Below are 24,438 nucleotides of genomic sequence, written 5' to 3'. Positions count from 1 at the left end.
AATGAGTGGCTCCCAGTCAGAGCACTCCACCAAACTGGCTCCCAGCAAATTCCTTTGGTGCGGAACGGAAGGCGGGTCGAGAAAACCACAGTGCCCAGAAGCCACTGCGCGTTCCTTCCTCTCTTCTCCCCGTCCCTCCCTAAAGCGGCAGCAGGTACCTTCGCCCGCAAGCTGCTCAAGGATGGGATTTGCGCATGCGCGAGAGCGGGCGGGCGCGCGCGCGCGCGCCGTGGCCGTTGCAAGGCGGGGTGGGTGCCGCTCTGTCCCGCGCTCGCGCGCTCCCCCGCAGCGCCGAGGCAGCTTCTAAGGGCGAGGGGAGCCTCGGGGTTTGCTCCGCGCACGCGCGGTGCGGCTAGCCCTTGGTTAGGCGCCGCGCAGGGACGTTTTGTGCCGCCAGAAGGGAGCGGGGGCGTGTCCGTTCAGAGATAAGGGCGGCAGAAGAGCGGGGAGGGCGGGGGCTGGCGTTGCCTAGCAGCGGAGCGGGGGTATATAAGCGAGCGCCCGGCCGTTGCTCTTCTTGTTCGACGCCACCCAGGCTCTCGCTTGGATGGACCCTTAGGTGAGCTTCTGAGGGAAGGCGGGGATGCTGCGGCTGGCTGGAGGAGGAGGAGGGAGGAGGATGGAAGGATGTTTAAAGGAGATGAGGGTGGACCTGGAGAGAATTGGGGCGGGGGCTGCTGCATGCGAGGCGGCCTAGGTTGTCCTGGCGATAGTTTCGGGGAGCCTGGCTTCTGTAGAGGATGCTAGAAGGGAGGAGGGCTGTAAAGCTTGTGTTGGGGGGGGGGGTGCGGAATAGGCCGTGGCTGGGAGCTGAAATGGGTGAGGGCCGGAAATAACCTGAGAGGACTGCAGTGTGTTGGAGGTGAAGGGATGGTGTCGCCTCAAGAGGTGGCTTGCCTTCAGAAGACCCCTGCGAGTTCAGAAAAAGGAGCAAGACAGGATGAATGGAGCCTCTTCCTGGCATTGAGAGAGAGGCCTGCATGAGGCGGCGAGAGCGGCGCGAGACAAGGTGGTGGTGATGGGGGTGCTGCCTGTCGGGAAGGGGTGGTGTGTTTGAGGTGTGAGTGTGAAGCTTTTTGGCTGTACAGGCTTTGGGGGCGAGGGCATTTGACAGGGTGGCAGGAATGAGGCATGTACTGAGCAGCGCCCTGCCTTCCTTTGCAGCCCCACTGGGTAAAGCGTCCCTGGAGGCATGCAGGCCTCTGGAGGGGGACAGCCCCCTCAAGGCGGCCTTCCCCAACCTGGGGCCCTCCAGATGTGTTGGACTACAACTCCCATCATCCCTAGCCAGCGGAGTTGTAGTCCAACGGATCTGGAGGGCCCCAGGTTGGGGAAGGCTGCCCTGGGGCATGCCAGTGCGTCAGTGGCTTAATGGATGAGGCATTGGAAAGTGTCCAGTGGGTGTGGTAGAGCTCGGATGGTGGAGAGTGGTGCTGTGGTTTGTTTATAGGACTTGGAAGGTAGGAAGTGGGATGCTGTGTATGGCTTGTGGGGTCTCAGGCTTGGTTGACAACAAAAAATAACAATAGAAAATATGCAGCTGCTTGGGAATCCGATGAGGAAAGGGGAGACGATGATGGCCTTGGTAGTAAGGATGCTGTAGAACAACCTTACACTTGTTTCTGGAGTATTGGCAGTAGTAAGGGTGCTGAGCACTGAAGAAGCTTTTCCTCCTTCTCGTGAGGCACAGGAGGAAGGATAAACTCCTGCTGCTAGAGAAGGTACTGAGAGTGGGAGATGATGATGCAAATTCATCTGGTGGTGCTGTTCATGGATCTCTCTAGAAATGCAACTGCGTCAGAAAAAGAACCGGAGAGCCAAGCCTGGACAATTCAATTTTATAGGACTGCTACATGGACCCCTCCTGCCCTTGACTTCTCTTATGTATCCTCTTTGCTATTGCTTACAGGAATGTAATGAAACCAGATGCGTTTGTCTGTTTTTTTCCCCCTCTCACAGCAGATATAAGCCCAGGCTACCACTTATTTTCTACCACTCATCCCTTTTGATGGGAAGGGCTGGGTGAAGAATACTACACAGATTTCCCTGCAGATAAGTTGCACAAATCAAAGTAGAATAGAATTCAGCTGTAAAGGTGCCCTGCCCTACAGTATCGATTTCAGGTGAGAGAAGGAGCTGTCTGATGCTTATGTACATTGCCTTCACCCTGGCTGGGCTAGTCCTTTTAATGCTTAGGAGCCATTTGCATAGCCAGGGAAGCAAAGACCCCTGTTGCCTAGTGAATAAGTTACCTGCTTTTAGACCAACAGCTAATTGTGTGGATCTGTCATGTTCATGTGACTGTCGCATTGGTGAGATTATGAAGTGATGATACCCAGCGTGGAGTCAGGCACGCTCCAGAGAGCAGCAGCTGGAAGATGGCCAAGATTCTCCCTCAGGGGTTTTAGGAATTGAAAAGCCACTTCCTCACAAATAATGCCATTGTTAGGAAGGGGTTTAAATTGCCTCCCCTGGCCCCCGGAACCAGTCTTCTTGTGAGTTCATCACAAGAATTAGACTTTACAACTGCATTACACCATTATAGAATGATTCCACTTGCTCTCCAGCAACGAGACTATGAGCAGAACATAGAGCGCTATTTCCTCCTACAGTGTGTGTGTGTGTGTGTGTGTGTGCGTGCACGCACGCACGCATGCATGCATGCTTAAAAATTCTTCTTTTTTGGAGCTGGTTAACACTGGTTAATATTGCCAAGCTACTGAATTATCAAGACAGTTGAAATGTGTCTTGAATAGCTTGCCTGCAACAGAAAAAGATGGACCTATGGTGACCCACAGAAATACATAGTCTTTCCGAAAAGGCATTTGCAAGTCTCCAGTGTTACTGTGAGCAGATAGCTGTTATCCTGCTCCAGATTCCCACAAGCAGTGAAGAGGAGGGAAGTATCCAAGATGGGCTAAAGCTTAAATAGAATAGACTTCCTGTCTGTCCTTGCTCAAAGTCAGAAGTAAAATGTGGGCTTTTAGGTGATAGAGAGAAGAGAACCCATTTTCTAACTGAAAATCTGGATCCCAACTGTTATCACAGGTACAGTCGGTAGATACTGAGAAATATAGACCTAGATGCCTAAGAGTGTTCAAATCAATAAGCCTAGGCACACCTAACTTCATAGGACTGGGCTGTTGTTAGACATCTCTGCTGTACCACTGACTCTCAAGGTCACAACCACTGCAGACAGGATGCAATGGCTGTAAAACACTCAGAGGCTGTGAGTACGTGCCGAGGCTGCACTGGACTGTGGTGTCGTCTGATTAATATTTCCTTGGATGGGCTTGGCGCTGTGCTCCTGGCTGCTGAGTGTCATTGCAGCAACTGGATGTCTGCAGTAGGATGGGACTATACTCTTCTCTGTGACAGACTGGTGCTTCTGTCCTGATCTATAACGTGTGGAAGGTTAGAATGGCAATAAAGCAACATAAGAACCAGTATAGCCATTATTAAGTCAGGCTGGATCTAATATTTGCCTTGTTAATCTCCTGTGCATCATGCAGTTTCAAGCTGTTCTAAAGATTTTTACAGGGATGGATGATGCATAAACCAGAAGATCCTGGAACTGCAAAGAAGGTGGCAAAAAAATCCCTTGTTTTTATGTTTATATCAACATATATTTCACAGCACTGCTGCAAGAACTAAGCCATTACTGTTGCTAAAGAGGCTATGTATGTTGTGTTCCATTGTGAGAAGGGTACAAATTATTCTACTTGATATACAAATCCTGTACTGAGAAATAAAAATTCCCTTTTTCACCATACATTATTGTGAGAAGGTGTTGCCAAATCTATAATACATTGCAAAACTATGCAGGATCTTCTGCCAAGGATCTGAAAACAGTGTTCCAATACAATGATTTAGAAATGTTTCTGGGGTAGTGTGGAGGGGAGCTGGCTGTGTTGAAGTAAAATGGCTTCTGCTGCCTCCACTAGTGACTGCCTAGATATTGTACAGCATGCTGTGTTATAAGAAAATAAGTGAAAATGCTGCAGTTCCAAGTAAGAAGCTCTTGACTAAGATCCAGGAGATGTGCTTCTTGTCCAAAGACAGGGTAATTGACTTGCGTCTTTTTTATCTCTCTCTCTCCTGCTTGGGGCAACACATCAATTGACAGAGTAGGCAAAACAGCTACCACAGCCATACAGTTCAGTAGAATTGTTTCTTGCAGAGAAACAGCATGTGTATATAAATCTGCTAATTTGAGGTTAACATTTCATGGATCTGATAAAGTGGATAGTGTCCGTAAATGTTTTTGCTCAAAATAAATGTGGTAGTCTTTAAGGTGCCACAAGACTCTTTGTTGTTTTCTCTCCCAGAAAGAATTGCTACTTGCCTTGGGCAAGTCGATAAGTGGTTAATGGTAAGGCTGCTGTCAGAGCAGCTTAGAGCTTATAGTCTTTAGAATTGCATATCACTAGCTTTCCTATGGACTTATTAATGCAAAGGATGGCAAACTGGAAAGTTATCCAGTAACCATCTTTTTACAAAAATGGAAGCTAACATATGGCAGGTGATTTTGCTCAAGGTCAAAGTGATGAGATAAAGGTTATAATGGAGGCTAGGAATCTGATGCAAATTTTGTATTGACTGACTGCCTTATCTCACAGAGAGAGAGAGAGATGAAAGCAGGGGTCTAAGAATCAAGAAAACATGTCTCCTCTGCCCCTTTGTATTTTATGGGCATTTTACTGTTGCCCGTGGCTAGACTAAGGAACTTACCATGACCAAAATCCTGGTGTGAAGTCAATGGGGAAGAAACCTGGGGTCAAAACTTGCACCACCTCTAGAAACTAACTGGACCTCTCACTTTGAGAATTGCGTGTAAAGTATCTGTAGCCTTTAAATGAGACATTTCAATTATGTTTTGAGCAATTGATGGAGAAGATACCTGGTGGTAATCTAGAAGTCTGAAGAGCAAAGTTTGAAGCTCTTAAACTCCCACTGTAGACCTGTTAAAAAGATTGGTTCTGTCCAACAAGCTGTCGTTAAAGCTTGTAAAATGTCTGAGAGGTCATATATTTTTCTCATGGCTATTTAAGCATCTAGCTTAGACTCAATACAGATTAGGCCAGCAGTATATAAACCATACTTTTAGAGTTGTTCTCTTAAATGCAGATGGGGGGCTCAGGAACACAAAGGGAATAGATAAAACTTATATAACTATCCTGAAATGTGATGCTATGCTCCATTGCTTTATGATTTCAGTTAACATGTGTTTCTGGGTCTGGGTAGAAGCATTGTTGATTTTTAAAGTATTAAAAAAAAAAAAAAGTGCTACCACTTAAGGCAGGTGGGCTGTGCTCAGGCTACTGTAGTACAAAGTAATTTGAAGGCTGAAAGGCTTTGATATGTTAGCTGATGCAGTAACTATGTCAAGGGGTTGGACTCGATGGCCTTGTAGGCCCCTTCCAACCCTACTATTCCATTCTATGAAGGATCACTACTGCAGCAGTGTTGAAATTATAACATAGCCATTTCACCATCTTCAGAATTGTCAGTGAGTTGCCATAAGGTATTACATTGCTGGTACTTTTCATTTCTGTAGAGATGGCATTGACAACATTTCCACAAATCTGCTCTGTAGAGTGGAATTGGATTACAGTCCAACTGCAGATGGCTCCAAAAATCTGTAATTTCATTCTGAATTCTGGTCTTGTTCCAAAATGTGTCAATTTTTTACACATGTCACTGGAAACTACTTTTGGGGGTTGATTCTTAAACTAGTACTTCCAGCACAGCAAGACACTTAGAGGTACACTTTCAAACATCTTCTAAGAATTGTCAGATGTGCTTCTCTACTTCACCCTACCCCAAGATGTTCCTTGTTAAAAACACTACTTGGTCAATCCATAATGCAATTAAGAACACATCAGGGAAATGCAAGAGCTGCTTTGAAAGGGTACTGAAGAAAACGCAAAAACAAATGATCGGAGCTAAGGAATCTCTGAAAATGGTTACAGCAAGTTTAGTTGAGTAAAAGATAACAAGTTTCTTGAAATCCTGTTTCAGTATTTCTAGGTAGAGAAACGGTAGATAGGTCAGCCAGCAAAATGAATCACCGCAGTAACTCCCCAATAATGGATCAGGGTGGCACATCTGTTAGTGTCAAAGTTTTCAGGTAAGCACTTTTCTCACAGGGCTTCAGATAGAATTTCAATATAGCTGCTCTCTCCATGAGTTGGGAGAGTCGATATAACTAGCGGTAAGATCTTTTGATTTATACACTATAAGAATCATAATGGTAGGCCTGCAGCTTCACAATACTGCTTTCCAAAAGGCTGCCATGTATATTTGCAAACTAAGTTCTCTGCAAACAATGCATGTTTTTCCAGAGCAGAAAAAGTAACTCTTCAGGATCTTCACAGTATCCATTTGAAAGGATTTTTTTTTTCTCCAAGGGAACTCCTCCCAACCAGATCTAAGTGATTCAGGGGCTTTCTCTTGCATACAGTGAACTCCTACTGAAACAAGCCTACAGTTGTGTGATCTGAGTATGGAAAAAAATATTTTCACTCTTCTGCATATTGAGACATCCAACATTGTTCTTGAGGTTATTGATCCTAGATGACTGGCTTGAATATAAAGCCTTCAAACAGATAGGAATACTGGGATGTACTGTCCATTCCTCCTTGCTTACCTGACTTGGGTTATTCTGTGCTGAAACCTCACAATTGTTAATCCCGAGAGAACATATAGTAGACAACTAAGAACTAAGAACTAAGGTCTTGTTCTGGTCATATAATAAAGGGTATATCTACATTACAGACTTAAACAGGTTTAACAGTCATTCCTTCTCTCCTGGGGATTATAGTTCTGTTGGAACCACCCTAGCCCCACTAACAGAACTTGCAGCACCCTCACCTATCTGCAGTTCCCAGGATAAGGAAAGCCATGCTAATTAATCTGATATGAAGTGGATATACATTTGTAGTGATTCTGTAATCCCTTTGGCTCTTGCCCTACAAACAAATGGGCAACTACTAATGATGTATGAGTGATCTGCATATTGAATGCTTCAACAATTGTAGCCTATCTTAGACTAATGTAATGCATTGAGAAGGAAAACATACCTAAAAGTGATCCAGGTTTTCACTCCACAGGGCTCATTTGTCCAGGATTGTATGTACTGTCACTTTCTCTGTGCTCCACCTGCTTTTGGTGGTATGCAGGACTCTCTTGTGTGATGTAGTCTTCTTACAGGAGCTGTACCATGCCACACATGTATTTATTTGGTGTATTTATAGGCTACTTTTCAGGGCCATTCTCTCACGCACTCTATATCTTTTAATGAAAGAAATAGGTACATTGGACACATGAGACAGGACTTTAGCATTATAGAACTAAATGGCAGTGGAGCTGTTTGCTATTTCTAAGCCTTTTGACCATGTGGTCTGCTAAAACCAACTCGGCAGGCATGTTGCTTCTCATGCCAGCGGTTCTTGATTTAATCCAAAAATGACAATACAATGGCTGGGACAAATTAAGTGGTTGATGGTCTTTGAAGGGCCCTGCAATTAACAGTAACTGGTAATAGGGGCACCAGCTTTGCTAGGTATTGTGTAAGCTAGAATATTCTTATCCTAAAATATGCAACCAAGCATCTTTGTAAATGTTGTAGGAGTCTCTTACTGGTATTCAGTTGCCTGGCATAATCCAAGCTACATAATGTACATGGCTCACCAGAAATAATGGTTAATAACCTTGCTGCAATCAGAATATTGTAGTTATAATTCTTATATGTAAGGAACTAAACTTGTCAGACATGAGCAGTTTGGACCTGGGAAGTTTGCCTGTGAACAAACATAACATAAAAACAGGAACGACTAGATTTTTCTTCTGCAAAAATGAACCCAGTTTCTTCTAGCCTTCATAATAAAGGCAGATAGACATAGTAGTGATTTGAAGGCTGATTCAATTGACGATCTTGCTCCTCTTCCCATGCTTAAAGTGGCTGTCTTTTTAAAATTTCCAAAGAAAAATCAAAGAGCTATAAAACTAACTTGGGGATTGAAGAGGGGCAGGGGCTCATGATGTCCTGGATGCCAGCCAATTAGTGCCAGCCTCTGATTCAAACTTGCAGAACTGGTTTTCCTGAGCAAAACCCTGGAGAGAAAATAGATTGAACAAAATGCTGGAATTGCACTTCCAAAGTGCTCCCATTGTTCAAATAATGTTATGTCTGTATGTGGCCTTTTGATCCACTTTTTCATTGTATCTATTTGCCAGAGAAGAAATTCAAGGGTTGCATCTAGTGAAATCTGATAATTCTGTCAAGTAAGAAACATATCACTCATTTATTTTGTAGTACACAATCCCATGGAGTTGTCACAATAACTCTGGAGATCTTTGTAAACTGAGATTGCTGGGGAAGAGGGATAAAGACACCTGGATAAACAAAACGGGAGTTCAACCCTCCTTGCTAGAAAAATCTTGTCATTGAGAATCTTGGATGTTTCACTATCTTAACGACTGAGTTATTGGAGAATAATTGGGAATGCCTGAAAAAAAAAAAGGATAATGAAAAGATTATATCTAGATCAACTTACATTATACTTACACCAATCTAATGATCAGCAATCCCATATTCCAAAGAATCCCCATTCTTGGGAATGGTAGTTAAAAGAAGGTTCTGAGAATCATTAGAGATCCCAGACCTCCTCCCAGCATGTCAGTTCCCAAAATTCCCTGGGAAGAAGGAATGACTTAAACCAATTTAAATCTGAAGTAGCTCTGCTCTTTAAATCCACCTGTCCAAGGAAGCATGCTTACCTTTTTCTGATTCTTCTAGGCTTGAGATCAGTGAAGGATCTCCCCCAAAGATCTCTCCTGAGCCAGTACCACCTACCCCAGTACCAGAGCCGGAAACAGGACCACCTACTCCAGAGCCGGAACCAGAAGCTCCGACACCTCCGCCACCGCCACCGCCACCTCCACCACCACCACCACCTCCAAAACGTATGGCTGAACTAGCTGTTGGAATCAATGGGTAAGAATTTTTTCTCTGCTGCTTGGGTTAGGATTTATGTATTTATTATATGATTGTAGATCATCAAATGGGCACCTGCAAAGAGGTCTTCTGGGTTTTTACTGAAGATGTCTTTATAATGAGGAAAATAAAATGAGTAGTCTTCTTACTGGTTCCTTGCAACATACGTTTTATAAGAAAGAACATACTTTAAAAACCTTGTGGTTGGAATGAAGCTAGCTGGCTTAATTCAGAAGCAATTCTGCAATCGGAGTTTGCAATTTGGGTGTGAGTACCTGTGCTAAGGGAGCAAACTAAATGAAGGGGGGATGGAGCACTGCTGCTGAACACTAGTTTCCGAACCTTCCAGCATCAAGGAACCTCTTGCGTACTGATTTGTTTACTTGAGAAGCCTCCCAAAGGAATCGCTTCACTTTTTTTACTAGGATGGCGAGGTCCACCAACTGGAGCCAGCTGCAAAATGGTGGTTTGGAGGCAGAGCTGTTGGGGAATGTATGTTGCTACTGTTAAACAGCTTAGCATCATAAACCCTTGTAGATGTACTGCAAATTATCCAGTGATTTACCAGTAGATCCAAATCTGTCTTCCATCCAACCCTGTTCTAGGGGCCCAGGTCTTCTAGTCCTTAGTCACTCTCAATGAATTGAGCATGTATCCTACAATAGACCCGATGCTTCCCTGGCCAAGCGCTGTGGCGGAGTATAGAAAGTGGTGAGCAAAATCTTTCAAAGAGAACTTCTTGATACTCACCATTACTGAAATTCTCAATTGAGAAGCTTACTGATAAGGTTCTAAGGAACCCCAACGTTCCCTAGAACACAGTTTGGAAAGCCCTGGTCTTCTTGTTCTGAACATGCACTGTTAAGAACAACAGTGTTTGAGCTCTGTTGGCATGTTGCACTTTGTTGTGTACCTTTTGTGGTCATTCCTTTATTGTAGTTGAGATTGATTCATGTTATTTCCCAGATTGGTTAACTAGAACGAGGTTCCTAGTGTAAAAACAAAAATAAAGAGCCTGGGATGTCTTGCCTCAGAATGCCTGTTTTGTTCTAAACTTCAAGGAAGGCATGTACCTATAGGCTTCTAGCAGGGTTTTGTGCTTAGTTGTTCATACTGTATGTCCTGATGATAATTACAGATTTGGCCTTTTAATGTTGAGGAAACCTTCATAGCTACATAGAGAAAGACTATTCTACTCCCCTCTTTTTCTTCCTTAATTGTGTAGAAGGGGCTGGGGGATATTTGCTACTCTAATGGATTGGCTTATTTGCTTTTGCAGATTTGGACGTATTGGGCGCTTGGTTCTCCGAGCCTGCGTAGAGAAGGGGATCAAAGTTGTGGCTGTCAATGATCCTTTCATTGACCTCAACTACATGGTAATGTCTTAGTTGTGTAACCACTCAATTCCAAACTACTAGTGGTGCTTAAGTCTGTTTCCCCGATAAGACTCAAAAGGAGAATGTTATGCAGCAAGGTGAACTAAACTGAGCATGCATAATCTAGTTGTTGAGCAGATGTCATTCCAGAGCTTGAGTTGAGCTGTAGCACAACTAAAAATTAGGTGGTCTTGAAATACTATATATAGCCCAGGTACCTGACTTCTGCCACTTTGCTCTTGTACTGCATCAAGATGTAGAGATTTGCTGTCTGTGTGAAATACTGGAACATGAGCAAACATGGAACATTTCCCTTTACACAAGAAATTGGGAACCTCTGGACTGCATGGGTTCCCTCTCAGGTCTAAGCCTGTTTCCCAGTGTTGGAGAAAGACAGCCTTTCTCTAGCACTGAGTAGAAACCTATTCTTATCTTTGATCATTGATCGGAGATAAGAGCGGGGTTTCCTGCTCAGTGCTCGAGAGAGGCTGCCCTTCCCTAGTGCTGAGCAGTTCCTTTCTCTGTGCACAGAGGCATTAAATGATCACTCCATTCCTCTCTGTACATGGAGAAAGGGATTCCTATGATGTAAAGATGTGGGGTTATAGGGGAAGGAACAGTTCCCAGGGGTGAGCCAGACTCCCAGGTAAGGAACATTTCCCCACCTTGGCTTTACACTGAGTACTAATTAGGCCCATAGTAAATAGTTTCTGCTTCAGAGGCAAGACAAAAGTTCAAGGACACCGGGGTAGCCACAGCAATAGACCTGGTAGTAGGTGCTCTTGCAGTAGGATGTTTTGGTCCAAGTGGTGTATCTTACAGCCACACACTAACCCTGTTTGGATATAATGGTGACATCTGGTGGCTAATCGTGGCTTAAATAACCCACAAGTTGCAGGGACGCGCACTGTGCCCAAGCCGCACATGAGCCACTTCCAGTTTCCATTCATAGCCTTTGAATGCAGCATTTGAGGGTTGTTTCTGTGACATCTGAGCAAGGGCATTTGGGGTTTTTCATGGGAAATACAACTCCAAGTTAACCCAAGAACAAGCCATGGGTTAGCTTTGGGTCGTTTAACTCACGGACAACCCCAAGCGCCCCTGTTTGAATGTCATAGAAACACCCCTTAGATGCGGCACTCAAGGGTTGTTAATGGAAACAAAGTGGCTCAGGCTTGGCACACATCCCTGCAATTCATGGGTTAATTAACACACATTTTACCTCTGGAAGCTGCCGTTACATTCAAACAGGGCCACTGACTTCATGTTTGCAAAGGGGCTTACATGAGTAAAGCCCAGTGCACAATAGGCATGAAGTGTGTGGAATTGGAATAAGAAATTTGGAAGTACAGATGGCATGGTCTGTGCCTACACAAGTTGGCTTTTACATAAGCAAACATAATGACAATGCATAGATATCGGATGCATCTTGAGGTGGGGTGACTGGCACAGTCCCATGCTGTCTGAATAGGCCTTCTTTTTCTAGCCAAGAAAATAGAAATTGTAACATCCATTTAGCAAGAATATGGCTTTTGTTGACCCCTACTTTCCCCCTTAGGTCTACATGTTTAAGTATGATTCTACTCATGGGCGCTTCAAAGGAGAAGTGAAGGCTGATGGTGGCAAACTAGTAGTGAATGGTTCAAAAATCTCTGTATTCCAGTGGTAAGTGGGAACAAAGCACAGTATCTTTATTCTGTAGATGTGTACACGCTTATTAGTAGTCATCTAAGGAAGGCTCCTGAGATTTCTGCTAATCTTAAATTGGCTAGAAGACTGCACCAAAAATATTCATATACATATGCATGCTTTTACACCCCAGAGAGTACATCTTGTTCTTGCCTGCATGTTGATAAAGTACGTCTCATCCTTCTGCTGGGAGTGATAGAATTGAATAGAGAAGTTAATGTGTTATAGTAGGTAGAAGGCCGGTCTCAGATGTATCAAAAGATGTAGTGAGGGCTATCAACTTGGGGATTAGACAAATTCATGGAGGATAAGACTGTCAATGGCTACTAGTCATGATGGCTTTATATTATCTCCAGTATTGGAGACAGTATACCAATGTATACCAGTTTCTAGGGAACACTACTGAGGGGGAGGGTGCTCTTGCTCACATGTCCTGCTTGTGGGCTTCCCCATGGCATCTGGTTGGCCACTGTACAAACAGAATTCTGGACTAGGTAAGCCTCTAGTTTGATCCAACACATTTCTTCTTAGACCCAGATTCAAATCCCTACTTTGCTATGAAGTTCACTGGGAGTCATTGGGTCAGTCACTGTCTTTCAACCTAAGCAACCTCATAGGGTTCTTGGGATAAAATTGGGATGGGAAAGCACATGCGTTGGCCTGAGCTCTTTGGAGGAAGGATAGAATTTTTAAAATGTAATGATGTATTCCTTTTTTTGTTTCCACCCCCTACGCTGGTTGTCATGGGTAGAAGTTAGTAGCAATCATGAAGTCAGCTTGCTTCATATGTTTGAGCTTACTTTGGTCTGATTTTTTCATTAGTCAGCCTGCTGATGTGCCAGGGATTAACAAAGGCACTAGCATTTAGTCCTCACTAGACTATATTAAAGTACCTATTTCCCCCCTGGTCTACATGACATACCCTCACTGATGTAACCCGTTGTTACACAGCATCAACCGTAAGCCAGAACTTGATGCTATACACAGGTGCTGGCTCCCCAAAATCAGTGTTGTCTAGCAGTTTCCTTTGCCCCTATAATGTCTAGTATACCTTATCAGGCCTTTGCCCCTGCTAGACATTGTAGAGTGTGTGTGTGTGTGTGTGTGTGTGTGTGTGTTTGTGCACACATGTGTGCGTGTGCAGAGAAATACATTTGGATGTTGGGACACAAGTACGTTCTGCTAGATGTTTGTAGAAGCAAGGTTGGGGAGTAGAAACACTACACAACACCTAATTCCAGCCTTATTGTCTCATGCTTAACAGTGACATATATGGACTCCAAAGAGTGATTGCAGAGAAGGGTAACAGTTTGTTCAGACATTAATTTTACTACTCAGCTCTTGGTCAGTAGTTTTAAAGACTAATAATCTGTACTGTAGTTCATCAGGGCCATGACTGCCAACCTGCATGTTTACTTTGGCTGCTAATAATTTCAGGGGGTGGGGTGTCTTTGCACTGCCAAATACTAAACTTGATTTAGCAGAAGCCAGTCAGGCAGCTACTGATAAAAAGGACTACAATCTTGTATTTCACAGCATGAAACCGACTGAGATCCCTTGGGGAGAGGCAGGAGCTCTGTATGTAGTAGAATCCACTGGAGTCTTCCTCACTGTTGATAAAGCTTCGGTAAGTATCTGGAGGTGTCAGCTATCTAACTTTCTCTGAAAAGGCAAGTAATGCTCGGGCCCTCCTATAGTTATACTGGACTTCCCTCTAAATGCTTGGCTTTGAAGTGTACTGGCACAGATCACTTCTGTCTTGGAGCACACAATCTTTTATTTGCTGTCTTGATGGTGTGGTATATTTTCCAGCCTAGTTCCAGCGCCTTCTGCATGGCAGTGTTTGATTTGCAGCAATTGACCACTTAAAACCTTTCTTCTACAGGCTCATCTCCATGGTGGAGCCAAGCGAGTAGTGGTGAGCGCACCATCCCCCGATGCTCCCATGTTTGTTATGGGAGTCAATCATGAGAAATACGATCCATCTAGCATGAATATTGTGAGGTAAGACGAACCTTTCAGACTGGTGAAAGGCTGGCCAGGAGCTGGTGTAATACACTTTAGGGTCAAACATCTGCAGATCCTGTTGAGTGAAGAGTCATGCTCCCAAAATTTATGCAAGGAGGCATGGTTCCTGCCAGTGGGTATAGTGGCGAGAATACTTGGTGGCGAGATGATGTAACAAAGAATAAAGTCTTTCTTTCTCTGTCTGTGTCTCCATATATTGAGCTTGCATTGTAAAACAAGGTGCTGATAAGTGTGTATATATAATAGATTCAGAGTGTATCCCCAAATAGTTAGGGAACTCTAGAAAGTGGATTTGGCACACATATATAGGCTGTTCAAGACACCCTGATTGCTAGGAAAGTCTGAACATGGAGACGTCTTCACCTAACAATCAAAACTTGGAGTATGGAATGTTTCCTCAAAATAGAAGACAGCAGACCAAGCCTTTCGTGAATGGAACACATGGAGGTGTATGGGAGTTTTGTTAATACTTGAGGAGGTACTTCAGTAGCGGCTGTAAACATCTATATTTGTGGCTGTAAACACAGATTTACATTTGTGGTGCAAGATTTATGTGTGTGTATAATACTACTACTAATACTAATAATACTGGGGGCCCAGGCAGCATGTAGGCTGGTTGGGGGGGATGCCTGTTCAGCTAAATGTGTACTGCTTGCCTTTCAGCAATGCTTCCTGCACCACCAACTGTCTGGCACCTTTGGCCAAGGTCATTCATGACAACTTTGGCATTGTGGAGGGCCTTATGGTAAGATTCCCTGTGAGAGCAGAGCTTGCACCCAAGAGCAGAACTTCCTCCTCCTGACACAATCTTGAGTACTCTCACTCCTGTGTTCTATAGATCGAAAGGTTCTTAAGGGACAGGGAACATTTCCTGTTTTCAATAACTCACTGCAGGAACACTTAACGAACTGGTGAACATTTTTAGTATTCAAACCAATATTGTTACAGCTGCCCTTCAGTCCTTAAGTGCCAAGCTTCCAAAATAAAGATATTGGGAAGTTAAATCCTGTCTACAGCTGTCATATGACCATGTGTTGACTCTTCATTGATGCTTTTTTGGAGCAAAATTGCTTTTGCTTTCTTTACTAAGAGGCAAAAAACTACCTTCAGTACTTTAGCATGCAACTCAGTCTTTGGGTTTTACATTCTGTCACCAGTCATGGCTTGAGTTCATATATACCATAAGGTTAACAAATGAGCAATAAAACTTCTATCTCTGAATTGCATTTTTGCATGCAATAGAAGTGCTTTGGAGTTTCAGGAAAACCTGAGCTGTGGCTTTATAGACTATGAATTACTCTTAAATGTCTTGTCTTTCTGTACTAACTGGCTTCTCCTGTTTGCAGACCACTGTTCATGCTTACACTGCCACTCAGAAGACTGTCGATGGTCCCTCTGCCAAGGCTTGGCGTGATGGGAGGGGGGCCCACCAGAACATCATTCCAGCTTCTACTGGTGCTGCAAAAGCTGTGGGAAAGGTCATCCCTGAGCTTAATGGGTACTTAACATAACTTATTCTCGGAGGCCACTGGAGAGGCCTTCTGCTCCTTTGGAGTTACCCTCACTGTCTGGTGCCTAGGAAATGCATCTTACAAGCTAATAGTGCTTCAATGTGGCCCTGGGGTAGAGTGAGAAGCATGTCATTGCCTATGATTCCACTCTTAGGACAGTTGCTTTAGGTCTCTATGCTAAACCCACAAAGCATTTCCTCCCCAGCTCTTCTGCATGGCATTTCTGATAAGAGCTGAATACTTGGGATTGCTGATAAAATCATGCTAGCTCCTTGGGTTGTCTGGCATAAAAATAGATTACTAGACATTGGTAGGACAGTTGTGGCACTTGTTTATGATATCCAAGTTTCCCCAAGATATGCATTGCATACAGATTAGGTGGTTATGGAATGTCATGTCCCAAGCCCACTTGTCTAAAAAATACGTAATTTGGCTCACATTAATAGTATTCTTGGAGATAATGTTTGTTTCCCTCTTAATGACTAAACTTCTTTTCACCAGGAGGCTCACTGGCATGGCATTCCGTGTGCCAGTGTGTGATGTCTCGGTTGTTGACCTGACCTGCCGCCTCTCGAGGCCAGCCACCTATGCTCAGATCAAAGAAGCTGTCAAGAAGGCATCTAGAGGACCAATGGCAGGGATCCTGGGATATACAGAAGATGAGGTAAGAATGGATAGTACTATCAGTTGGACAAGATGAGGAACATCCAAAGTACTTCACTGAACTAGCTGAAGGTGCACAGTCAGTCGGACTCAGTGTTCATCAAAATAAAAAAGAGCGTGTTCCTAGTCATCAGCTGTTCTGTTCTACATTAAATATCTGTAGGAATGTCCAAAATGGCTAATAACTTAGCGACACAATCTCTGACACAGATGTCTGGTATGTCGTTGACTCTGGAATCCCGGGATGCTGGTTTGACATCGCCTGCTAGAGTCCTTCGTTTTCCTTTGTATACAATTGATTTATTGAAAATATTTTTATCCTACTCTTCAGCCAAAAAAGGCTCCCAGAGCAGGTTTCGTCCCCACCAGGCTCTCAATCTAAAAGACACAAGACATAAGGAAAAGGATTGGGAGGGAGAAGGAAAAAAGTGTGTATGTGGGGGGGTTGATTCGGTTTCCCAGGTGGATGGAAATATACCTGTCAGGGTGGACACTGAGCCCATAGAATCCCAGAGTAGTTCTGATTCTGAGGAAGAGCAGTCGCTCCTGGGAGAGGAGCGCGCTCCTCTTTCCCAGGGCCAACAGCTGACGGAGATTCCTCCCACCAGCATTCCTGGATTAGATAGCAGTCCAGGGAGTGACAGAGCGCAGGAAGCAGACTTGATGGACATGCGACGCCGACGCAGAGAGTGGCGCCAAATGGAGGGCGCAGAAAGGAGGCGTAGTGCCCGGTTGGAGCGCAAACAACGGCTGCGCCCAGAGGATCCAAGGGGAAAGGGGAGGGACTCTCCCTAGTCCTTAAGTTCAAGGGTCTGCCAGTAATTCCCTTTCAAACGGGGACCAACTGTCCAACGTAGGGCATAGGTACTCTGCTGCTCATATCTAGTTGCTAACAGTAGAGTTGTTAAGTTGTAAAAGAGGAATAAAGCTTTGAAAAGAATCCATTTGTCTGTGTCTGGACTTGGCTCCTGGATTAGACAGAGAGGCCTCCAAGGAGCCCTTGACAATACCTATTCTGGATCGGATTGTACTCAGGTTTGCACTGCATTGTTCTTCTTTGCTGGCCTGTTCTTATCTGTTTTTTTTTCTGCTGTTTTTCTTCTCCCTTTACTTTCAAGTATAATCTGCTGCTTCTACCATCACCTCAGGGCAACTAGGTTCCTTCCTCAGAAACCCTCTGGTGGCAATTGGGTGGGTGAGGGGAACCACTAAGAACCAGATGGTGGCAGTTCACCAAGTTGTGTCTGCTGCTTCTTCCATTCCCACGGAGCAAGATGGTTTGTCAGAAATGAACAGTGGCAACCTCACCCTTCTTTTGCAGGTTGTTTCTACTGATTTTATTGGTGACCATCGTTCTTCTATCTTTGATGCTGGAGCAGGGATCTCCCTCAATGATAACTTTGTGAAGCTCATCTCCTGGTAAGAATGAACAGGGGGTTATCCTTTGTCTTCCTGCTTGGCTTCCTGAGCCCGGTTATTCCACGCTGGAACACAGTTGGCAGCTTCCTTCTAATCCCTTCCCATGAAAATTGGCCACCTGGGCAGCTGCCTTGCTTGGATAGTCATGTTGCTTCCACTGAAAGCTGAGCATACTTAGCATGGAGTATTCCTTTTTGACTAAGCATGGTGTAATTCGGTGTCTTCGGGCAATCAAAACATTGATTTGTCACTAGCTTTATCAATTAATACCAATATTCAAATGACCGGACACATATAATATTGGGGCTAAATGTGTACAGAGCACCATCTGTCAGAGGCTGATGGAAACTGCTGGCTTGCATAAATGGGCAGCTTTGGGATATGAGGGCTGCTTATGATGATGATTCTGTTCTATAGGTATGATAACGAATATGGCTACAGCTGCCGTGTAGCAGATCTCCTGAAGCACATGTTCAGCAAGGAGGACAACTGAGCACTGCCCACGCTCTGCGTTCCAGGCTATCCAACAGAGTGGCCTCACCCCTTTAGTCAATAGGTTTGATCTCCTGGCCTGTTCTTTGCTTCAACCACAGAACCCTGAACACTGCACCTTGTGTGTCATTGCAAAGCTTTGTGTGTGTACATGTGAGTGTGAATCCTGCTTTCCACAGCAGCGTGTATGAGCTTAAAAATTGTAGTGGAGAAATCGCACCAAATTCCCCCTGGAGAAAGAGAGTATAGCCTCTGGGGTTATGCATTGGTTTGTGTGGCTGTAGTGTCCTTGAGATCTTGTAAATGTTGAAATAAAACCACTGAAGTTATGTGAACCTGGAAATATTCTCATAATTCTTTTAACTCCCCGTGAGTCCAGAAATCCAGATTTTGACCTCACCAAAAATGTGCATTTGTATCGACTGGACGTCTTCTGAGATCATGAAAATTGCAAAATGATTCTACCCTAGGAGCTTCTGAATCAAAATGCTCTATTTTGCAAGGGAAGGAAATTCAGAATCTTGGTTTACTGTTGACCTGGAGCCAAGTGGAGGACTCCTGTAAAATCTGTTGCCTGGCATAGTTTCCTGCAAAATGGAAGATGGCAAGCTGCCTTTCGGTGAGCGAGCCAGGCTGTTGATCCATCTAGCTCAGTACTGTCTACACTGACTGGCAGTGGCTTCTCAGGTTGTCAGGCAGGAGTCTTTCCCAGCCTTACTTAAAGGTGCTAGGGATTAAATCTGGGACTTTTTGCATACCAAACATGTGCTCTGCCTGAGTCAGAGTCCTTAAACTTGCTTTAAAGTTGGGTGCATGGAAAAATGTTCTTCTTATGGCGATAGAGCAGGGTGCAGTAGGATCTGTCAAAGGTACTGCTGTTCACCGGTGGAATATCTGCCTGCTGGAATGTCTGGATACCTCCTTCCTCAAGGAGACTGCCCCACTCCTAACTTTGCCTCTGCTGTGTGGAGGCTCGTGGCTCCGATGTCACAGGGTGGATCCAGAACCAGTCAGAACTCTAAAGGAGCTACCCAAGGTGCTGAACCCTATTCCCAAAATAACCCAAAGAAGATTCACCACTCCACTGACATTGGAGCCACCAGCCTCAACTGCCTCTCTACACAGCCCCATCTGTGGTCATGGCATCTGATCTTTTTATACTTACATTACAGATTTCCTTCATGACAATGCTTCTTCCGTTGCTATTCGGACTTTGAATTGTTCAAACGATTTCACATTTATCTTGGTAATCCTTACAACCCCATAACTATTATCACCAATTGCAGATGGGCAGCTAAGACTAAGGGAATCGTGATTTCCTTAAGACAAGACTAACGAGTTTATGGCCGAGGTGAAGTTTGAACTATTTATTTATGTATTTATTTCATTTCCATACTGCCCAATAGCCGAAGCTCTGAGGGGTTTCCTAGCTCACAGCTGTAACTTAGCCACTATTGCTGTACCAGTGTGTGGTCTTTCTCTTATATTGGAAGACAGCATTAATTGGGGGCCTTGTAACCTACATGAACATGTTAGAGGTCACTGACTGACTAGCAGGGAAGCACTTACATAGGCAATCTCTTCAGTGCTTTCAGATGAAACTGTCCTGATCTCCATAGCCTAGCTTTCTGAATAGAGGTATTCAGTGTCCGCAGAGAGCTTACCTTAAAGTGCTAAGTCACGTCCATGACAGAGGCTCTCAGTTCTTGGCTTGGCAGGGGGCCATTTGCCCTTGTAAATGCCTCAACGGAGCCCATTGTCGAGCTCTTCTATCTCTTCCAGAGTTGGCGGTTTTGGTGAATACTCCTCGCCTCCAACATGGGATGGAATGCTCTCTGCTCATAACTCTGGAAATTCTAGTAGCCTTAATTCTATTAGCAGCTTGCACAGTCCAATGCATATATGGCTGTAAGAGTGTGCACACAGTACTCGAGATCATGAATCAAACTGAACTTGCATTTTGACTGCAATGCACAAACCCAAAAAGAGAGAGAGAGAAGGCTGGGATTGGTTCTAGGCCCTTTCAGGATATTGAAACTCTTATCTGTCAGGGTGGGGTTGGGGAATCACCTGATGTAGTAAGAACAGATGGGATCAAGTCCTAGCAAGGAGGACCTGCCTTAGAGGTGCAGCAGGGGCCACTGGGATGCTTCTGGAAGCTTACAAGCAGAGTAGGAGGATAACATTCCCTCTCCCTGTTGCTTGTCCTCGGTATCTAGTATTCAAAGGCAGGGGCCTATCGGGGAGAGAGAGTGGTGGTGGTAACCAAAATGCGGTGGTAACTACATTGTGGAACTCCATCCACCTGATGTTCACCTGATGCCTTTCTTACTAGTGGGAAGTCGACTGTAGTTCTGGGAGAGAATATACTTTGCATGCAGATGCAATCTCCAACATCACCAGGTAGGGCTTGGGGAAAAAGACTCCTGTCTGAAACCTTGGAGAGCTGCTGCCAGTCATTGTACACCAGCCTTCCCCAACATGGTGCCCTCCAGATACGTTTGGCTACAGGTGTGGTGGGAGCTGTAGCCCAGCACCAAGTTAGGGAAGGATGGTGTAGACCAGGGGTGTTGAATTCCTTTCAGCCTGAGGGTCGAATTCAATTTCAGAGAAGCTTAGCTTAGAAAATAAGTAAGGGGAGACATGACTGAGGTGTACAAAAGTGTGCATGATGTAGAGAAGGTGGATAGGGAGACATTTTTCTCCCTCTCTCATCGTTCTACAACCTAATGGAGGAAGCAAGGGATAAAAAAAGAAAGTAAGCATCATGGATGATCTGAGTTCACCCCTTTCTGCAGCTCTCCCTCAGGCAGCCTTCTCCAACCAGGTGACCTCGAAATGTTTGGGATGTTCGCTCTCATCGGCCCCAGCCAGCATGGCCAATGGTCAGGAATCCTGGGGGTTGAAGTCCAAAACATCTGGAGGTCTACCTTCTGCCCACCCCTGGCTTAGAGGACTCAGTGTTTGAGATCATCCCAAAGGAAAGGGCCGTACCTTAGTGGTATAGTCCCAGCTTTTCTGGTTAGGTGGCCCCAGGTTCAATTCCTGGTATTGCCATCTCAAAGGATCCCAGGCAGTTGGGCTGAGAAAGACATCTTGGATTGCTGCTGCTAGTCAGGGTCTAAGAGAACAATCCTATGCATGTTTAGATAGGAAAAGTCCTACAACTCCCAGCATTCAGTGCTGGGAGCTATAGGTCTTTATTCTGTCTAAACACACACTGGATAGTGCCCTAAGATACTGAGCTAGGTCAGCCAACATTTCGACTTGGTATAAGACGGTTGATCCCAAAGCCAGCTAAGCGATGTGTATGCTTCGACCAATTTTCACACTCCCAAGTTCTGCAAGCAACCTGACTAGTCGTATATGCCCTTGTAGCAAGAACTACTTCAAATGCTGCTTTGTGGCCATACCCTAAGAGGGATGGAAAGGACTCAGAGCTGCTGCTTTGCTCACAAGGACTGGAATTCTATCCTTCTAGCCTTACTGCGGTGGCAAGAGTGCTATGGCTCCAGTTGCTCGTTATCTCCACTGCACAGATTTCCTGGACTGCAAACTAACATTAGCACACTGGCAACTGGATCCATTAGTGGAAGAGAAGGGCGTTGCCTTCACTACTGAAAGTAACAAAGACTTCAAAAAAAAAAATCCAAGGTGGGTCAGCATAAAAGAACAAAAGCAATTTAGCTGTCCGGAATACCTTTGACCTTCCTGAACTGGAATAATAGCCTAGCGTGGGCTTATCAGTCACAGCATCTGTTATATAACTTTTATTCCCTTGAAGAAATGTTGAGACTGAGAGCGAGAGAAACAAGAGCTGAAAGGGGATAGAAAACAGAAGCAAAGGACTCCGCTTTTGGTTCCTTGTGTTCAAGAAGGATAAGCTCAGCTGGAAGCCTGGTTAAAGGAGGGCGACAAAGGAATTAACCAACCAGGACAGATGAGGGAGGGATTGCCTTAAGTCCTTGATCCAGCTGGAGTGCTTTTCTCCAGTGCAGCTGTTCTCTGCTCATACCTGAATTGCATGGGTTAACACACCAAGAGTGTTGCCAACCTCTGAATTAAAAGAAATGCTTGCTCCTCAGCTAGAATGCTTCTGTACATATGAAGACCACCTTATTTTTCCTTCCTCTCCCCCCAAATAATTTAAGTCCTGCTAAACACATACAGAATATGGTCTTGGGGATGGGCAGGGATGGGAGAGGAAGCAGCCTAAAGACCTTGAGTGTATTTCCCTCCAGTAATATACAGTTGATGGCAAACTACAGAGAAGGGCTGTAGCTCAGTGGCAGAACAGAACCTTTTCATGCAGAACATCCCAAGTTTACTTCCCCACTTCTCAAGGGAAAGACTCCTGTCTGAGAGCTTTTCTACACAACACATCTACATGAGGCATTTATTGTATGCTAGTGATTCCTTACAGTTGTTTACGGGCTCTTTAGACGACCCTATGATCTTCCATTTTTAATTCTGTTTTTTCAGAGCATTTTCCTGGGTGTTTTTTCTTAGAGCAGGGAAAATGGGGTATTATTTCTGAAAGTGAAAGGAAGGGTATTTTCCTACTTGTGTAATATTCTGCTGCGCCATCTGGAGGTTATGTAGCAGAAAAGCAGGAAAGGAAAAGCTCTTTGTGTAGAGCTCAGATCTCAATTCTGCGACAAAAGCAAAATTAGATGCAGAAGATTTACAGCCTAGTGTAGAAAAGCTCTGAAAATGTTGAGGTGCTGCCAGACAGTGCAGAATAGATAGACCAGCTTCCCCAACCTCCTACACTCCAGATGTGTTGGACTACAACTCTCATCCCCCATCCAGCTATGCCAACACATCTGGAGGGCAACAGATTGGGGAAGGCAGAGATAGACTAAAGTGAACTAGATGGATCAATGGGCTTACTCAGCATGTAAGGTAGTTTCCTGTGTTGTACTTTCCCTTGGCTACATTACAAGACGGAAACAGGGTTGCTCTTATCAGGTGCTTATCCCAAGGTAAGTGTGTATAGGATCACAGCTTTAATGCACCTGTAGCAGAGGTAGGCAACCTTGTGTCCTCCAGATGTTGTGGACTACAGCTCCCCTAGGCACCAGCCAGCATGGTTAATGGACAGGGATGATGGGAGTTGTAGTTCAACAACATACAGAGGGTGCCAGGTTGCCTAACCCTGGCTCCATAGTCATAGAATCATAGAATAGTAGGGTTGGAAGGGGCCTATAACACCACCGAGTCCAACCCCCTGCTCAATGCAGGAATCCAAGTCAGAGCATCCCTGACAGATGGCTGTCCAGCTTCATCCTGAATGCCTCCAGTGTGGGAGAGCCCACTACCTCCCTTAGCAATTGGTTCCATTGTCATACTGCTCTAACAGGAAGTTTTTCCTGGTGTTCAGCTGTCCGTGCCTTGAGAAAATGTCTCTTTCAGTCTAAAAAATTAAAAGACTGGACCTCAGGTGGCAGATTGGGAAGTTAAAGGGTGTGTTTCACTTAAGAAGGCTGAAGACAACTGAAACATACATAAATACACATGAGCACCAGTGGAGGCTGGTGGCTCTGATGTCAGTGGGGCGGTAATTCCACTCGGGGTTTCAGCACCTTGGATAGCTCCTTTAGAGTTCTGACTGATTCTGATTGAAACCCAGAGCAGATTCATCACCTCACTGACATCGGAGCCACTGATGAGCACCCAAAGCACATTAAATAGCAGCCATCATTTCACTTTGTGTGACGTTCAAGCAGATGTGGACATGCCTGTGTGCAAACAGCAAAAACAGTTGCAGTACCGATGGGAGCTTTCTTCCCGATGCAAACAGCTGGTTTGCATCAGGAATCCAGACATACTGATCTGGATTGGGACCACATTGGGGGCGAGGTTAATGCCCCCCCTCACCACCTCCAGGTTCTGATCCGGATCAGGCCCCTGCAGCTGTTATTTACTCTAAAACAAAGACCTCCCATTCATGCAATTGCTAATTGGGTGAATGGTGTCATGTTTAGTATGGATCCTAGAAATCCTGTACAGTATATACTAAAGGCAAACTCTGAGTGTGGATCCTTACATGGCCAAATAGCATCACCTACACACAAGGAGGGAGGAAGCAGCAGCCTTCAGGGAAACTCAGGTTTGCAGAAGTGCAAAAAATCTTTTTTTGGGGGGGGGGGATCCTAATGGGGAATGCCCCCTTGAAATAGCCCCATGATGTCTGAGCATGGACTCAGTAGGTAAGACTGGTGGCTCCGATTTTGTTGGGACTGTGAATCTATTCCGGCTT

At 44.8% G+C, this 24,438-nt stretch overlaps 1 protein-coding gene across 4 annotated transcripts; it reads left to right on the top strand.

Moving 5' to 3' along the window:
• Positions 1 to 473: 473 nt before the first annotated feature.
• Positions 474 to 18,519, top strand: GAPDHS (glyceraldehyde-3-phosphate dehydrogenase, spermatogenic). 4 transcript variants are annotated; one of them, XM_084815369.1, is made up of 13 exons: positions 474 to 559; positions 1,960 to 2,123; positions 6,022 to 6,130; positions 8,801 to 8,998; positions 10,278 to 10,374; positions 11,933 to 12,039; positions 13,600 to 13,690; positions 13,949 to 14,067; positions 14,755 to 14,836; positions 15,438 to 15,589; positions 16,104 to 16,266; positions 17,587 to 17,684; positions 18,102 to 18,519. In XM_084815369.1, the coding sequence occupies exons 3-13, from the start codon at positions 6,063 to 6,065 to the stop codon at positions 18,175 to 18,177; spliced, it is 1,251 nt and encodes a 416-aa protein (XP_084671495.1). In that variant the 5' UTR covers positions 474 to 559; positions 1,960 to 2,123; positions 6,022 to 6,062; the 3' UTR covers positions 18,178 to 18,519. The 4 variants fall into 4 exon arrangements, with proteins under 4 accessions (XP_084671495.1, XP_084671496.1, XP_084671498.1 ...); XM_084815370.1 differs by lacking the exon at positions 1,960 to 2,123; XM_084815372.1 differs by lacking the exon at positions 6,022 to 6,130.
• Positions 18,520 to 24,438: the final 5,919 nt, after the last annotated feature.

This window comes from Heloderma suspectum, chromosome 10 (genome assembly GCF_057233095.1).
Source record: "Heloderma suspectum isolate Gila_16-S chromosome 10, 16-S_ref, whole genome shotgun sequence".
Taxonomy (NCBI): Eukaryota; Metazoa; Chordata; class Lepidosauria; order Squamata; family Helodermatidae; genus Heloderma; species Heloderma suspectum.
This window is presented reverse-complemented; position numbering and strand designations above follow the sequence as displayed.

Bases quoted from the DNA above. Each gene is read 5' to 3' on its own strand.
- GAPDHS (XM_084815370.1), top strand. From the start codon at position 6,063: ATGAATCACCGCAGTAACTCCCCAATAATGGATCAGGGTGGCACATCT. The intron at 12,040-13,599 runs GTAAGTGGGAAC...TGTATTTCACAG, and splicing joins AAAATCTCTGTATTCCAGTG to CATGAAACCGACTGAGATCC. The intron at 13,691-13,948 runs GTAAGTATCTGG...TTTCTTCTACAG, and splicing joins TCACTGTTGATAAAGCTTCG to GCTCATCTCCATGGTGGAGC.